The sequence below is a fragment of the Colobus angolensis genome, unplaced genomic scaffold, assembly GCF_000951035.1.
Source record: "Colobus angolensis palliatus isolate OR3802 unplaced genomic scaffold, Cang.pa_1.0 Scaffold5, whole genome shotgun sequence".
In the NCBI taxonomy this organism is placed as follows: Eukaryota; Metazoa; Chordata; class Mammalia; order Primates; family Cercopithecidae; genus Colobus; species Colobus angolensis.
The window spans coordinates 24,258,921-24,276,733 of NW_012118487.1; the positions used below are offsets into that span (position 1 = coordinate 24,258,921).

The 17,813-nt window shown below is 37.0% G+C and overlaps 1 protein-coding gene across 1 annotated transcript in view; it reads left to right on the forward strand.

Moving 5' to 3' along the window:
- Nucleotides 1-16,905, forward strand: part of MARCH1 (membrane-associated ring finger (C3HC4) 1, E3 ubiquitin protein ligase) — a 182,964-nt gene extending 166,059 nt beyond the window's left edge. Inside the window, exon 7 of the mRNA XM_011959680.1 lies at nucleotides 15,042-16,905. Within this exon, the coding sequence (XP_011815070.1) occupies nucleotides 15,042-15,334 (293 nt within the window). The 3' untranslated portion in view covers nucleotides 15,335-16,905. The remainder of the gene's footprint in view (nucleotides 1-15,041) is intronic.
- The last annotated feature ends 908 nt before the right edge of the window (nucleotides 16,906-17,813 follow it).

A 17,813-nucleotide genomic window follows, 5' to 3' on the forward strand; every position in this document is an offset into this window, starting at 1 on the left:
ACGGTGGTTCTCAGAGTATGGTCCTGGGACCAGCAACATCAGTATCCCCCGGGCATTCGCTAGAAATGCATATTTTTACCTCCTACCTCCCTAGACCTATGAAACCCTGATGGTGGAGGACAGCAGTTTGTACTGAAGAAGCCTACAGGTTATTCTGATGCCGGCTAAGGATGGAGAGTCACTGCCCTACCATATGGTTACATAGCATCCTGCATTTACCCTCCCCAGGGCTTCTCCACATTTACTGCATGGTAGATTACGTGTGTCATGTTCGTAATGCTGCAAAGCTGGACTTTATCCTCAGAGGTTTATACTTAGTCACCCCTTAGATGGTTCTATCATGCAGCTAGGGAAGCTCTGCCTGACAGCGAGACTTACCACATGCCATTGCAATTGCTCATTTAATTGTCTGTCTTCCTTCACCTGCTCAGAACAGGTGGGGGCTCACCACTTCATCTCCCCGGTGCTGATCACTGTGTCTAGGACCAGGCAAGTAGTCTGGTCAATGTTGTACTAGGAATGATGAAGTGTGAATGTCTGGTACATAAGCTTTTCCACCTCTTATTTTTCTTTTAGAATTGTTTTCAAAATATTTTTTTCTTTCTCAGTTGTGGGTGGGTGCAGGATTCCAGACGGTAACCTCCAGTGGACTCTTAATGACAATCAAGGGTCCATTTCTTAAAGGAAACTGAAAATGACATGATTTCTATATTTGGCATTTAGAGCCAAAGCAAAGTAGAAAGCAAGATATTTATCAAGCAGCAGTGTCCGTGGTAATTCCTGTAGAGCCGCTTGCCAGCGGGACAGCTCTAAAACTTGGGTAATTTCAAATGGAAACCATAGTGACTTTCATAAAGGGAATCATTTGTATTTATGTTTAAATTATATTTATTTATTGTTTGTTTTATTATACTTGAAGTTCTAGGGTACATGTGCACAACGTGCAGGTTTGTTACATATGTATATATGTGCCATGTTGGTGTGCTGCACCCGTTAACTCATCATTTACATTAGGTATATCTCCTAATGCTATCTGTCCCCACTCCCCCCTCCCCACAATAGGCCCTGGTGTGTGATGTTCCTCTTCCTGTGTCCAAGTGATCTCATTGTTCAATTCCCACCTATGAGTGAGAACATGTGGTGTTTGATTTTCTGTTCTTGTGATAGTTTGCTGAGAATGGTGGTTTCCAGCTGCATCCATGTCCCTACAAAGGACGTGAACTCATCCTTTTTTATGGCTGCATAGTATTCCATGGTGTATATGTGCCACATTTTCTTAATCCAGTCTGTCACTGATGGACATTTGGGTTGATTCCAAGTCTTTGCTATTGTGAATAGTGCCGCAATAAACATACGTGTGCATGTGTCTTTATAGCAGCATTATTTATAATCCTTTGGGTATATATCCAGTAATGGGATGGCTGGGTCAAATGGTATTTCTAGTTCTAGATCCTTGAGGAATTGCCACACTGTTTTCCACAATGGTTGAACTAGTTTACAATCCCACCAACAGTGTAAAAGTGTTCCTATTTCTCCACATCCTCTCCAGCACCTGTTGTTTCCTGACTTTTTAATGATTGCCATTCTAACTGGTGTGAGATGGTATCTCATTGTGGTTTTGATTTGCATTTCTCTGATGGCCAGTGATGATGAGCATTTTTTCATATGTCTGTTGCCTGTATGAATGTCTTCTTTTGAGAAGTGTCTGTTCATATCCTTTGCCCACTTTTTGATGGGGTTGTTTTTTTCTTGTAAATTTGTTTGAGTTCTTTGTAGGTTCTGAATATTAGCCCTTTGTCAGATGAGTAGATTGCAAAAATTTTCTCCCATTCTGTAGGTTGCCTGTTCACTCTGATGGTAGTTTCTCTTACTGTGCAGAAGCTCTTTAGTTTAATTAGATCCCATTTGTCAATTTTGGCTTTTGTTGCCGTTGCTTTTGGTGTTTTAGACATGAAGTCCTTGCCCATGCCTATGTCCTGTCAAATGATATTTAAACCTGCTTTCCAACGTGCATATTGAAGGGGAGTGTGGGCACCTGTATAAACTGTATTTCTTTAATCTTCCTGTGGCATTGGGACTGTGAGTGCTGATCCTGAATTTACTTGTGAAGTTGTAAGGAAAAACTGCATAATTTAAAAGAAGTCAACATATTTTAAATCCATCTTGAAAAACATTTACAATATTTGAAAAGAAACAAATTGTCCTTTTTCAGCCAGAATTGAGGTTGAATATAAAACAGCAAAATCTTTTGAACTCTAATGACGATCCTGGAAAGAAAAAAAATTCCTCATATGTCTGTAAATGGTTGTTCTTTTAGATTAAATAGGCATGATGCCACAGAGAGCCCTCACCTCTCTTTCCCCTGTGATGACAGGAAAAAAAAAATAGCAAATATATGGTACTTGGGGCTTTAACACCCTAAATAAGCCTATCACTAAGTTTAATTTGGGCAACAGTTGTTATTCTTACCTTATCTTTACATAGTCTAGAAGAATTCTTCAGTATATTATCCATGTATAAACAACAAAAATACAAATTAAAAACAGCTACAACAATTTACAATATTAAAGAGACTGTAGGTGTAGATAGTAAAGTTGCCCCCGAAGTGTTTCAATGTATACATAAGGGACTAGCTTAACAAATTGACTTTGTTTTCATAGCTGACTCACTCCCAGGCCTCCAAGCTTCTCCAGGGCAGAGGCCTTGCCTCATTATTTAGAAAATACTTGGTGTTAGTAGAGGCTCAAAAAATGTTCACTGGCTGTGACTGACTCCAGCAGACGAGAACAACCCAAAAAGAATAGACGCTGGCTTGAGTTAGTTGTCAGAAGGCCAGGGTTCTAGCTCTCCCTTGGTCATTGACTAGCTATTTATGTATTTATTTTTCCTTTGAGACAGGATTTCACTCCTCCTACCCAGGCTGGAGTGCAGTGGTGCAATCTTGGCTCACTGTAACATCCTCCCCTTAGTCCCCCTCCCTGGCCTCAAGCGATTCTCCCGCCTTAGCCTTCCAAGTTGCTGGGACTACAGGTGGGCATCACTGCGCCCAGCTAATTTTTCATATTTTTTGTAGAGACAAGGTTTCATCATGTTGCCCAGGCTGGTCCTGAACACCTGGGCTCAAGCGATCTGCCTGCCTCAGCCTCCCAAAGTGCTGGGATTACAGGCATGAGCCACCGTGCCCAGCCTAGTTATCTTCAGTAAAATGATTAATCACTCTGAAGCTCAGTTTTTTTCATTTGCAAAACTACCAAGGTTGGAGTGAGTAGCTGCTAAAAGTTCTTTCTATGATTTATTATTCAGACAACATGAACTTTACCTTGCATCAAACAGATTGAAACATGTCTATATAAATAATGTACATATATGACACATAATTACTCACGGTGAATATTGTCATTAAAACAAGTTAAGAAAAAGGTTATAAATATGGGAAACAATTTTGTTGTTGTTGTTTAATAATCTACCCAACTGGAGAGAAGCAACCAGGATAAAAGTAAAGAAGAAAACCAGCTCCCCCCTGCAACCCCCAAGGCCCCAACAGCCACTCACACACACCCTTCCTTATACACACACTTTGTAGTTCTGCATACCCTAAGCACCCAGTCAAAATATTCCAACTTACGGTGAGATGCTTTCTGTAAATACACACTGCCACTGTCGCTGTTAAGTGAACCAGGTTCTCTTCTGCTGCTTGGTGATTTAAAAAAGCTTTTAGACTTTCTCCAGGTGTCTCCAGTCACATGATCTCCTATATAACATATGCAGAATACTCTGAGAAATCAAATTTCAAAGCTGGAAGAGACCTTAGAGATCACTGTTTATAGATGAGGAAATAAGTGATTTGCCTGATCTCCAGCTGTATTATGAATGCCCACCCGGGAGCTTCTGCTTTACCCAATTTGACTTAAAGAGAAAATAGAAAAGTGAGATGTTACAGGTATGCTCCTGTGCCTTCAGGAGAGAGGAATGGGAACCCCATTCTATTACCAAAGGAAATATATTTTCAGAGAAACAGTATTTCTGGAAAGTAAATGAGTCTAAAAGGGTCTGGTAGATAAAACCCTGCTGATAAGCCATTGTCACTGTGGTGTGAAAGGTTGGCAGAAATATTTCCTAACAAATGTAGTATACATAATTGCTCTTTAAGCATTTAAGGATGTTTTAGTTTATTTTTTTGATGGGATTTCTAAGCATTTCTCCTGATGAAGGGAATTGTAACTGCAAGAGATGCCCAGAGACACACTATTACTAAACGCCAGTGGCCTGGCTGACAACTAACTAGACTTCCTCCCTCTGTGATTCTGGAGGGAAGCTTACCTTGGGTCAAGCTGGGACACCCTAAACTCACAACACAGTGAAGTTAGAAAGATCTTACTGGTAGACACCTGTGAAAGCTCCGCTCTTAACCTACAGCTGAATCAGCCGAAGGGGTGTAGCCTTCAAATCACACAGATAATAACAATAACGAAAACTTACATTTACACCTTCTATGTGTCAGGCACTGTTAATTTGTTTGATCCACACTAACAGCCCTATGAAATTGGTAGATACTATTACCTCCAATTTTAAGTAATGTATCAGTTGGCTTTAGCTATAAAACAAACCATCCCAGGTTGGGTTTGTTGGTTGAAACCTATAATCCCAGCACTCTGGGAGGTCGAGGCGGGCAGATCACTTAAGATCAGGAGTTCAAGACAAGCCTGGCCAACATGGTGAAACCCCACCTCTACTAAAATTATGAAACTTAGCTGGGCATGGTGGTGCACACCTGTAGTCCCAGCTACTCAGGAGGCTGAGGCCAGGAAATCTCTTGAACCCAGGAGGCAACGGTTGCAGTGAGCTGAGATCGCACCACTGCACTCCAGCTTGGGCGACAAAGTGAGACTGTCTCGACAAAGAAAGCATCAGGAGAGCGTGAAACCACCATCTGCAAACACATTTAAAGTTTCTGATTGAGTTGTGTTTCCTATTGTCCTATTGGCTAAAGCAGTTCATATAGCCAAGACCAGTGTCAATAGGGGATGGGATACCCCAGGACAGGATTACAGGGAGGCATGAGCCAATCAGGGGCTATTATTGAAACAAGCTATCAAAGATAAAGAAATCGAGACCAAGAAAATAACAGAGTAGGACTAATACCTCAAGGAAATGAAACAGCTATCTGAGTTTAGGTGGATAAAGATGTAAAGACTGAAGCAGATTCTTGGGAATAGGGTTCTTTGGAATAAAATCCATAACCCTCAAAAACAGTTGGAGATTTTGCACAGGAAAACCATTCTTGAGAAGTCGTTAACCATAAGGGAAATCCTCTTAGGGCATGGGCTGCAAAGAAATTAACCAGAAGTCTGAATCATTTGGGGATTTGGCTATTCCTTAGCCAGGAAAGAGATGAAAAAGCCAGTCTGTTGCACAGGTCCTGTTTATAACTAATGCTTAATTCTCTGGTTCCTGGTGGGGAAATGCTCTTGGATAACCCAATCCGTGTCTCCTGACCCGACTCCAATAGAGTACAGGATTAAGAAGATGTGGGGGATTTGTGTGTGTGTGTGAAAAAAATTATAAATTTTACTTTTTTGTTTATTTTTGCCTTTTCATTCAAGTTTTTTACATACTGTTACTTTTAGAGGTCCCAGTATCCCTCTCTGCCTTGCTAAAAATAATCTTGTCCAGAGTCAGACTCCCAAGAGTCTAGAATGAGTTGTGAAGTCCATCTGCTTTTCTTTGTCTAAAGTGTTTTCACTCACTCTTTAAATATAAATTTCCCTACAAACTGTGGACTGAAATTTCTGGTTCTGGTGGCACTAGACTTTAAGGCTGCAGCATTTTGATCCCTTTAACTCTAATTTGTGAACTTTTCAATATCACACTGAAGGGCAAGACTACAAACTATCTTAAGCCTTTCCTGGAAAACCTAGTCACATGTTGATTGTTTTGGAATGGAGGATGCTGAAGCCTGCAAGTACCAGATCACATATATGCAACTATAAAAAGGAGACCTGGAAGAATTTACTTTAATAATCATTAAATCAACAACAATATTGAGACTGAGAACTTATTGCTCATCCTTGTGGGATTAACATGATAATATCGAATGTGAATGAATCAAAGTTAATATGAGAGACTAGAGTACTTTCTAAAATTTCCTCAGAAAATGGTGGTAGAGAGAATGCCTGCTCTTTTAATTGCTGTCCAAGAATTTCCAAGAAATGTTTCCCCTTAATGCTTGAGAGGTAAAGATGGGCAGAGAGTTTATTACTAAACCTACAGAAACTCCTGCAGAAGGATTCCAGACACGAAGACAGCAGTAGAGATGGGTTCTTGGGCCTGAGAGAAATGAGCAGATGCTTGAATTGCCTAAGTTAGATTTTCCAAATTCCTTTGCAAAATCGGCAAATAGAAACAACTTTGTGCTCCTGGCATTTTGAAGTGCAGGATACAGCTTTATATATGACTGAGAAGAAAGATACCTTGAATTGCACATAGGATGCCCAGGGAAAAGGTTTAGTGCCTTCCTGTCTCTGCCATTGTCCTTTTGTGTGGTGTACATTCTTTTGTCTTTGCTAACAACAGCATAGAAACTGATTAGTCTAACAGAATGTAAGAAGACAATTGGCTGTGTCTCAATAAAAGGAGGCAAGTACATTTCCTGATGAAAACATTCTTGAAAAATCCATTTAGCCCCATTTTAGCATCTCCTCTCAAGATGTCCTTAAAGTGAGTTTTCCAAGATACAATCCTTATAACCACTCAACGTAATTTATTTCATAGAAAACAAAAATTGTGTCCACTTAGTTGAAGGCAAGAGGAAGAGCAGGCTGTCTGTTAGAGATGGTCATTTGGACAGTGAGTTTGTATTCAAAATGGCTTTTGTATGTGGGGGTCAGGGTGCTCTGCACTCTAAACTTAATGGAGGGGTTTTGTGGGAGATTTGACTTCCCAGGAACATATTAAAGGATGGTGTGGGCAGGGGAAACTGATTCAGAGATCCCTTGTGAAGGAAAGTGGAGGGATCAGGCTGAGTCTCCCAAAAAGGGCAGAGAAAACGGCAACTGTTTCCCCCTGGCCCAGATTCCCAGGTATATTATGGGCTTTGGTCACTGTTTCTGGAAAGAGAGGTGAAACATGAGTGGACTTTACTTTAGATTGTCCACCATCTAAAGCATAGCTTTACTGACAGTGAAGAGGGGTTGTAAGAGCTTTCATTTGTCCTTGAAATATCTACTGAGCAAGAAACTATGGAAAACAAAGTCCAGCTCAGACAAATTCTGTGCTCGTCAAGATTATAGCATGACAAAGTAAAAATGCTTATGTTAGAAAGTGAGCTCATACTGCACATAGAGAAATAACATGGAATTGGAACAGTGGGAAAATTTATTTCCAGCTGGAAATGACCTCTAAGATGGGTTTTGTGGGACAGGTAGACACAGAGAAGTAGAGAAGCAAAACACAGAAAGAAAGAAGATCGTAGACAAAGGCTCAGAAATGGAAAACCTCCAGGCGTGTATGAGGAACAGCTGCTAGTTTGGTTAAGCAGAGGAGAAAGCTGGATGCAGTCCATGAGAATTTCCCTAAAAATGGGAAACACAGCACATTTCATCTCCAGCCTGTCTGTGGTTAAAGCTTTCTAAACACACTGAAACTACTGCTTAATATAATAGCTTACAGCAAAAATCCTTTTTGAATTTGGAGAACTGCAAGATATCTCACTCATATTCCAAATCCTTTCTGCAAATCTCCCAATGAAGAGACATAAGTTATTGTCCGCCACAGCAGGGATTCTCCACCTCAGCACTATGGACGTTATGGACTGAATAATTCTTTGCTGGCAGGTGCTGTCCTGTGCATTGTACGGTGTCTAGCAGCATCCCTGGCCTCTAATAAAAGTCAGCAGCACCCGACTCCAGGTACAACGATCAACGATGTCTCTAGACCCTGCTAAAAGTCCCCCAGAGAACAAAACTGTCCCCAGCGGTGAACCTATGGTCCACACTGAGTCAGTGTTTCAGATGATTGTTCTCCTTGCGAAGATGAAGACAGCTAAGTAGGAACTTAAGAAAAAAAGAAAAAGAAAAAAAGCCCTTCTATATTTCAAATGCATGGACTCTCTGTATAGAGAATAATTTCGCTCTTTTTATTTGTAACTACCATCCGATACTGCTGTTTTACTTAGCGTACGGGAAAAAGGGCCACGGGAGTCCAGCCATGTATAAATATGTGCTGCCATTTATCTGGGACTATTAGAATCATCACATATTCCTGATTATTCTTCAGAACTCCTTAAATCACTTATAAAGACTTTGCCTTGGAGTATTTTTAAACAAAAATAGCAAGTTAACTGCTATTTCCATGTAATACACAAATCAAATTTCAACACTCTCAGAGATTACTAGGTCAAGATCATTGAGTAATAATCTCACCTTTGGCATGAAATAGCAAAACGGGGAGAAGAAGGGAGAATCGAAATAGATGGTCTTTAAAGGTCTTTGAACTCTGAATTTTTAGTTCAGTTATTTTGCTGGAACACCAGAAAAATCAAGAATAAAATAATTTTTGTTCTATCAGCCTGATATTTTAAAAACTTTTTTATAAGAAAAATGATTCTTTTATATACTGCCCCTCAATTTTTTTTCCAAAAATGAATAATATACGTAGGAATACGTAGAATATGTTAAAAGTATGGAATATATGTTTCATTATGAACAACACTGTGAAATTTTTAGATGAGGAACTAGTGCTGCCAAAGTAAAACAACATTTTTTTTTTTTTTTTGAGGCGGAGTCTCGCTCTGTCGCCCGGACTGGAGTGCAGTGGCCGGATCTCAGCTCACTGCAAGCTCCGTCTCCCGGGTTCATGCCATTCTCCTGCCTCAGCCTCCCAAGTAGCTGGGACCACAGGCGCCCGCCACCTCGCCTGGCTAGTTTTTTTTGTATTTTTAGTAGAGACGGGGTTTCACCGTGTTAGCCAGGATGGTCTCGATCTCCTGACCTCGTGATCCACCCGTCTCGGCCTCCCAAAGTGCTGGGATTACAGGCTTGAGCCACCGCGCCCGGCCGTAAAACAACATTTTTAAAAAGTTGCGCTAATGGTCAAAAATTATCGTTACCACCTTAAAGTATTATATTTGATTGTCTATAAGTTACTTGGGAAATTTATAATAAGTATAAAGCAATTCATCTCATAATTTTATGTAATTATTTCTGTATTTTTTATCCTAAAATGAACATGTTTCTGGAGAGTATTGTAATGCATAATACAAAAACCATTATTATCACTAGATAACAACAGTTATCGAACACGTGTTGGTTGCAAATACATCTGTATAAATAAATCAAATCCAGGTAGCATAGTTTTATTTTTAAAATTCCTATCCTTAAGATCAAAGAAGTCTATAGGAGAAAGGGACCATGGAAACATTTGTATATGACTAACAGACACTCATTAATGATAAATGCCTGGTATAGTCCATTTTTGTACTCTAAAGTTTCTAAAATCAAAGGTCTGTTTTCCTGATGATTTATTTTCTAACATCTTTTAGCATCTTCTCTTAAGTATTGATAATTGAATCTGTTCCTTCAAAGACTTTAACTCCATGGTACACTAATTAATTTTTTTAAATAGTGACTAGGGTAGGGAGAGACATGAAACCATCAGTCTTTCTCCTAGTTTTACTTAGTTCAGAGTTACTCTATTTTACTCCAAACAACAGTATTTAATTAGTTAACATTAATAAGGTTTCTCCTGGACTACGATGTAGGGAATTTGCAATATTGTAAAAAGGCATCTTCTTCCTCTGGGCCAGATGGCAAAAAGATTTTTTCTCATGCCAACTCCAGAAGTTGACCTAGATTGTGGTGTTAGGAACCGTAAATCTGTCATAGGGATTAGCAGGAAAGACTCTTGGCAGTAATTAGGGCACGAATGCTGTGTTTGCCAACCTCATGACAGACTGCACCCTTTTCTCCCTGGAGTGGGTTCTGAAAGATTAGTAGAAATTTATTGTAAACAGGGCGGCACTCTAGACAGAGGAAATAGCATGTGCTAAAGCTTGAACCTGTATTAGGGCGTGCAGTGTTTGGAAAACAGCTACCCAGAAAGGACTTTGGAAAAAGTGTACTAAGAAAGGCACTGGATGAGAGAAATCAGGAAGCTGAGGATGACGATAAAATAAATAGAGGTATAGGTCATGAGCATTTATTGAGCAGGGCTGCAGCAAATTTTAGGCAAAATAAACTCCCTTGGGCATGGTTAAAAAGAAATGGAGTGTTTTTGTGCAATAAAGTTTCCATAAATATATCATGCATACATTACCAATTTCTAAATATTTAAATGCTCACAAACCCATCTCTTACTCGAAGAAATGCTATCATCTGACCTAGACACAGAGATGAATTCATGGAACTAATCTCAAGTAAGGAGCTAATATATATAAATATATATATATAAATATATTACATATAAAATACTATTTTTAGAGCAGACTTAGGTTTACAGAAAAATTACAAAGAAAGTAAAAAGTGAGTTCCCACATACCACCCTGCACATACACAAGGTTTCTCCTGTTATTAACCTCTTGCCTCAACATGGTACATTTGTTACCAGTGAGGAGCCAATATTCATACATTATTATTAAAGTCCATAGTTACACTGGGGTTCACTCTTTTGTTGCACAGTCCTGTGAGTTTTGACAAACGCATAATGTCCTGTGTCCACCATTACAGAATCATACAGAATGGTGTCCCTGCCTTAAAAAGTCCCTGTGTTCCGCCTATTCATCCTTTCCTTTCTGCCCCTAAACTGTTAGCAAACACCGATTCTGCTATGTCCAATTTTGCCTTTTCTAGAATGTCATATAGTTGGTATCACACAGTATGTAGCTTTTGCAGACTGACCTCTTTCATTTAGCAGTATGCATTTAAGGTTCCTTTGTGTCCTTTTGTAGCTTGATAGCTCATTTCTTTTGAATCACTAAGTAATACTCCATTGTATGGATGTGTCACAGTTCATTCACAGATTGAAAGACAACTTGCTTTATCCACCTTTGAACAAATATGTATAAAGCTGCTACAAACATTTGTGTGCAGGTTTTTGTGTGGACATAAGTTTTTGTTCATTTGAATAAGTATAATGTTGTATCATATGAAAAGTTTGTGGTTACCATTGTAAAAAACGGCTAGACTATCTTCCAAAGTGTACCATTTTGCATGCCTATCAGCAGTGAATGAGAATTCCTGCTTACCGTTCCACATCCTTTCCAACATTGTTTTCAGTGTTCTGTTTTTAAACTTTAGCCATTCTAATAGGTATATAACGATATCTTGTTTTAATTTGCAGTTCTCTAATCACATATTATTGATAATCTTACCATCTGTTTATCTTCATTGATGACATATCTCTTCAGATCTTTTGCTCATTTTGTAATTAGGTTATTTACTTATTGAATGTTAACAGTTATTTGTATATTTTGGATACAAATCCTCTTTTCAGAATGTGTTTTGCAAATATTTTTTCCTGTGGCTTGTCTTTTCATTCTCTTAACAGTGACTTCCTCAGAGCAAAAGGTTTTAGTTTTAATAAAGTCCAATTGATCAATTTTTCTTTTCATAGATCATACTTTGGTCACCTAAATTTTCTTATCTTTTAGAAGTTGTATAGTTTCACAATTTACATTTAGGTCTATAATCCATTTTGAGTTAATTTTTGTGAAAAATGTAAGGTCTGTTTACAGACTCATTTATTTGCATGCAGATATTTAGTTATACCAGCACCCATTTGTTAAAAAGACTATCTCTTCTCTATTGAATTGCCTTTGTTCCTTTGTTAAAGATCAGTTTCCTATATTTGTATCGGTCTATTTCTGGGCTATTCTGTTTCACTGATTTATTTCTTTATTCTTTCATTGATACCACACTGTCTTGATCACCGTAGTGGTAGTAATCAAGGATAGTGTCAGTTTTCAAAAACCCTGTTCTTCCACTTCGACATTGTGTTGGCTATTCTGGTCTTTTGCTCTCCATATACACTTTAGAATCAGTTTGTCAATATCCATAAAATAACTTGCTGGAATTTTGAATGGGATAGTATTTAATCTGTAGATCAAATTGGGAAGAATAGTTATCTTAATAATATTAAGTCTCCCTACCCATGAATGTGGAACATCTTATTTCATTCAGATATTCTTTTATTTCCTTCATCGCAGCTTTCTAGTTTTCCTCACATAAATCTTGTACATATTTTGTTAGGTTTACACCTAAGGTTTTTGTTGTTGTCATTGTTGTTTTTGTTTTGTTAGCACAAATGTAAATTAGCTGGTGTTTTTAATTTCAAATTCTGGTTGTTTGTTGCTATATATAGGAAAGCAATTGACTTTTTGTAAAACTTTGTATCCTGCAATGTTGTCATAATCACCTATTTAAAAAAACAAAACTTTATCAATTCTTTGAGATTTTATACATAGACAATCATATCATTTGTGAACAGATAGTTTTGTTCATTCTTTCCCAATCATCTTTTATTATTCTTGTTTTATTGCATTAGCTAGGACTTCCAGTGCAATGCTGAATAGGCATGGTAAGAAGGAACATCCTTGTCTTGTTCCTGATCTTAGGGGAAAAGCATCTAGTTTCTCACCATTATGATGTCAGCTATAGGTTTTCTATGTTCTTTATCCCATTAAGGAAATTCCATTCCATTCCTAGTTTTTATCATGATTGAGTGTTGGATTTTGTCAAATGTGTTTTCTGCATTTATTGATATATTCACATTTTTCTTTAGCTAATTGATGTGTTTACATTGATTTATGAATGCTGAATCAACTTTGCATACCTAGAATAAATCTCTATTGGCTGTAGTGTATAATTGTTTTTATACATTGTTGAATTCAATTTGCTAACATTTTGTTGAGAATTTTTGTATCTGTTCATGAGAGATACTGGCCTATAACTTTTCTTCATAGTAATTGTCTTTGCTGAATTTAGTATTGGGTAATGCTGGTCTCACCTGATTAGTTAGGAAGTATTTTCCTATTTTCTGGAAAAGACTATGGAACATTGATGTCATTTCTTCTTTAAATGTTTGGTAGAATCCACTAGTAAAATTATCCGAGCTTGGTGCTTTCTGCTCTGAAAGGTTATTGTTGATTTAATTTCTTTAATAGATCTAGGGATATTTAGATTATCTGACTATTAATTACACCTGCCACTGTAATGATCTCTTATTTCTCCTGTGTGAGCTTTGGCCAATGATATTTTGAAGTATTATTTCCACTAGGATTAAGTAAATATTCAAGATGATGACTACTATGAATTATTCAAGTCATAAAGAAGTCCTTGCATATTAGGAGTTAGAAAAAAAATTACCTTTGCTACCGGTAAAGGTTCTAATACATTTGATTGCATATATTTAATCTACTGGAAAACTAAGTTCAGATTTGATTACTCAAAGAGGCATAGAAATTTATTTTAAACTGACAATGCCAAACAGAGCAACAAATTAATGAAACATCAATAACAGTGAGAGGCTTTTCATGTTTTCTTACAATCCCTTTTAAGATCAGAGAACATTTTTTTCCCAAAAAATGTCAAAGGAAGAGTCAGAGCCAAAGCATTTTGAAAAGAAAAAGAGTTTACTTGCAAAGCTTCAAGAGTCAGACTTCAGAAAAGCTGGATAAGCAAGTGAAAAACAACAGATATTTAAAGAAAAATATAAAGAAGATTACCATGATTACTAAGTTTGCATTAATTTGTTCATGGAGAAAAAACAAAATCGTATCACATGATGATCATATCCAGAAAGATCTTGCAACATGAGCTAAATAAAAGTCAAGAATAAAATGGTCTCTGTTGGGGTCTGGGGATATAAGAAATACTCAATGTTTCATTATTTTGGGACCAGAAATTGACAAGGTAACCCTGTTATTTTTGGTTAATCTTAGGGTACAAGGTGCTTCATCATGACGGAAACAGGGCATGACTTCTGCTTTGCTTCCAGAAGCATAAAGCAATGTCACTACTACAAAATATAGACACATATTTCTTATAACTCTATTCACTGTTGTAAGTAAAAATCCAAAGTCAAATCATAGACTGTCAATTACCGTAGTTTTTACACATTTCTAGCATCCATTCCTAGTGTACCGTATTGAGCCATACTGAGCTATATTTTTCTCCTTCACAACTTTTCACTTACAGAAGACAGCTATTGTCCCCCACACTATCGTAATGTGGGCAAGAGGACCACTTGTCCCTCATATATTTAACACTCTTGAGCCTCATATATTTAACATTCATAATTATGTGTTGCCTAAATACTCACTGTTGTAGTCACTGAAACACCTGTGAAATAATTTTAAAAACTGTATATTTACAAAAGAAAGCCTATTTCTAGTAATGATGATGGAAATTAAGAGAAAATATAGACATCTATAAAAGTGTGATGGTTCTCAATGACAAAATTATGATTTATGAAACAAATGGCTAAAATCCTAAATATTTTGCATGTTTGTACTCAGGAATTCTCTCTCTGGTGAGATGTGGCAGCTTTTTCCTTCCCCTCCCTTTCACTCCTCCCCATCTCCCTTCTTCCATTCCTTCCTTTTAAATCTTAAAAGAAATGAGGGTGGAAAGACCTATACATACAAACCCATGCATGTACCCATCCCTCATCTTCAGATTTTAAACTCTGATTCTTCCATTATGTTCACCAGCCTTCCTTAAAGATTTAGCTATAAGGAATAAATGTCAGTGTCCAAATGTCCAAAATCTAACATATTATCTCATAATTATGATAGGTACTTGATGCTAGGAGAAATAAGAGATTTGACAGTGAGAAAATTTCCTGATATACAATTTTGACAGTACATGTAGGATACTCAAAAGGAATTAAGCCAATTCACGTTATAATTCTTTCTAATTATTAACAATATATTCCTTGTTAACATAATCTAGCAGGCAGGCATGGGCTTTTGAAGGGGAATAGAAAAAAAATGACCAAATCCGCTGAGGACAACTTGATAATAACATTCTCTCTTTTTTATTTCAAAGGTGTCCTTGAATGGCCATTTTGGACAAAACTGGTTGTGGTAGCCATTGGCTTCACAGGAGGTCTTGTCTTCATGTACGTCCAGTGTAAAGTCTACGTTCAGTTGTGGCGCAGGCTGAAGGCCTACAACCGTGTGATCTTTGTACAAAATTGCCCAGACACTGCCAAAAAACTGGAGAAGAACTTCTCATGCAATGTAAACACAGACATCAAGGATGCTGTGGTAGTGCCTGTATCACAAACAGGTACAAATTCACTGCCATCTGCAGAGGGAGGCCCCCCCGAAGTTGTATGAGTCTGATGGAACCTGTTGGGAGTTCCTTCACCGAAGAACATCTTTCTAGCCCTCAGCCACTACAAATGACAGAAGTGATCTTGAATTATTTACTCCCTTCAGCTCCTCCTTTCTCCTACTGACACATTTTTTCTGACTTTGTTCAAAGAGGAAAGGAGAAAAACACACCAAATGCCCAGGATCCCATGAAGTACAGCGTGAAGTATGATATGGAAATGTGAAGTTTGCCAGAGAATGATTTCTAAGACAATTAAGAACTACTGGGGCAATGAATGCTTTTAGGCAGTAATCAAAGATTAAACGGACCCATGATACTCTTCAAAGTAACAGGGGAAAAGTTCAAGAATACAGACTTGAATTGCAATGTGTATTACTTCTAGGGCCTTGTAATGTTAACTGTCTCATCTGGAAATAACAAACATATTTGGTTTTAAGCCTGAAATTGTCTGCATTATCCCTAAGTCACATTGGAAGCGAACTTGGAGGATGCGTATTTTGATATGTTTTGACAGCTAACAGATTTTTATGGTTATAGTGGAGTCCGGTTATTTTGACAGATGCATGTTTTTTAAACAGATGCAATATACACTTGAAGACATTGATATCTGGAATTATGTCTAAGTCATGAACAAAAGATTTTCAGAAAATGTTCAGCTGTAATTACCTCTGTTAAATACCCACAGAACTCAGTTATCGGGTCTTATATTTTTTTCTGATTCCTCTAATACAGTGCTGTCCAATAGAAACACAATAACCACAAATGCAGGCCACATATGTGAATTTTTAATTTCCCAGTAGCCCCATTTTAAAAAGTAAAAATAAATGTTAAAGTGAATTTTGATTTTTAAAAAATTTAACACTATATATGTTATTTCAACGTCATCAATATAAAAAATTAAGATAGTTTACATCTGTTTCTTGAACCAAGTTTTCAAAATCCAGTTTGTAATTTAAAAGCACACTTCAACTTGAATTAACTATGTTGGATAGCACAGCCGTAAAATTAGAGACTAAGCTTCTGCTTTATTTAACAGTTGAATATTTCAAAAAAGTTTCATTCGTTTACTTCAAAGTCTCATAAAAGTTATGATTTTTAAAAGCACTAAATTAAATTAAGTATCCTCATTTTAAAGTCAGATGAAGTTCACATCTCTAAAGGGTAAAAATCCAAAAGTATAGAAAGATAAAATAATCTGCCTGTAGCAAAGTTGTGAAATTAATTTGTTTGTTACTATGAAGTACTTACGATAGGGGAATAAAATTACCTATTTTTGTTATTAAATCAAATGTGTAAGGCTTATTTCATCCATGAGGTGTCAACTTGACAGATGAGTAATTATGACTAAGAATCTAGACGTTGCTAGCTGACAGGATTTCCCTTGCTCAGTTACAAAGCAAAAATAGTCAACAGATTCTGTGATAAGTAATTGTTTAGGTTTGACAGTTGATTATTGTGTTCTTTGCATATTCATGTAAAACTGATGTGTGAATGGCATTACAGTGAGTTAATGATTATAGATATAGTAGCCTGTCAAAGAAAGACGTCCTACATTAAAAAAGGTGTCATATTATGTTAGCTGTCATTATTTATTAACATGAAAAGGCAATGATGGCCATAAGAACCAAAGCATGAGTATCACATTGCACAAATCTGGGTATCACATGGATGCACTTTGTAATTATCAGTGTGCTTGTTCTTCACAGATCATAGGAAAAAGGAAAAAAAAAAAAAAACCTTTAAATGAGGAGAAAGATGGTATGAATATTAGTAGTGGCTGACACTGAGTCCAAATAGTCTTGATTCCTAGAAATAAACAAAAGGTAAACAATGTCAATTTTTTGTGTGTGTATGGCGTGTGTGTATTCATGTATATAAGCGGGGAAAACGTTAAGGTATTCAGTCAGGAAACACAAGGTTTAAAACTCATCTTTCTTAAAACTTGTTATAAGCATAGGGAAAACAAAGTCGAGGTAACTTAACCAAAAATTCTGTATAAATAAGGATATAAGTAATGTTTCAAAAAACATGTGGACCTTAAATTAAACTGTATATTAAATTCCTCTTAAATTCCCATTTTAAATATTTAAGATAAATACATTTATGAATAACAAATCTGTGGGTGATTTAACCATGGCATCACATCCAAGGGATTAACCTTAATGTAATTTTCCTGTTAATTGTCCCAAGCTTCTTACTAATCCATTTTCCCTGTGGGTTAGTAATGGGAACATGCTGTTTACAGATATTCCCGGGGAAAAACATCTAGACATCAGCAAACAAAGAAATGTTGATTTCTCTTTTTGTCTGCTCTGAAAGTAAAAGAGTCATTTACCTTAATTAATATGGAAAATATTGTTTAAATTCTGTATGAACCTAAACAAGATAGGTTGCAGGATTGATTTCACAGTGGAGGATGGCTAAAATAAAGCCTCATATATTAGGGGCTACACTTAACACTAAGAAAACATTTCTAGAATG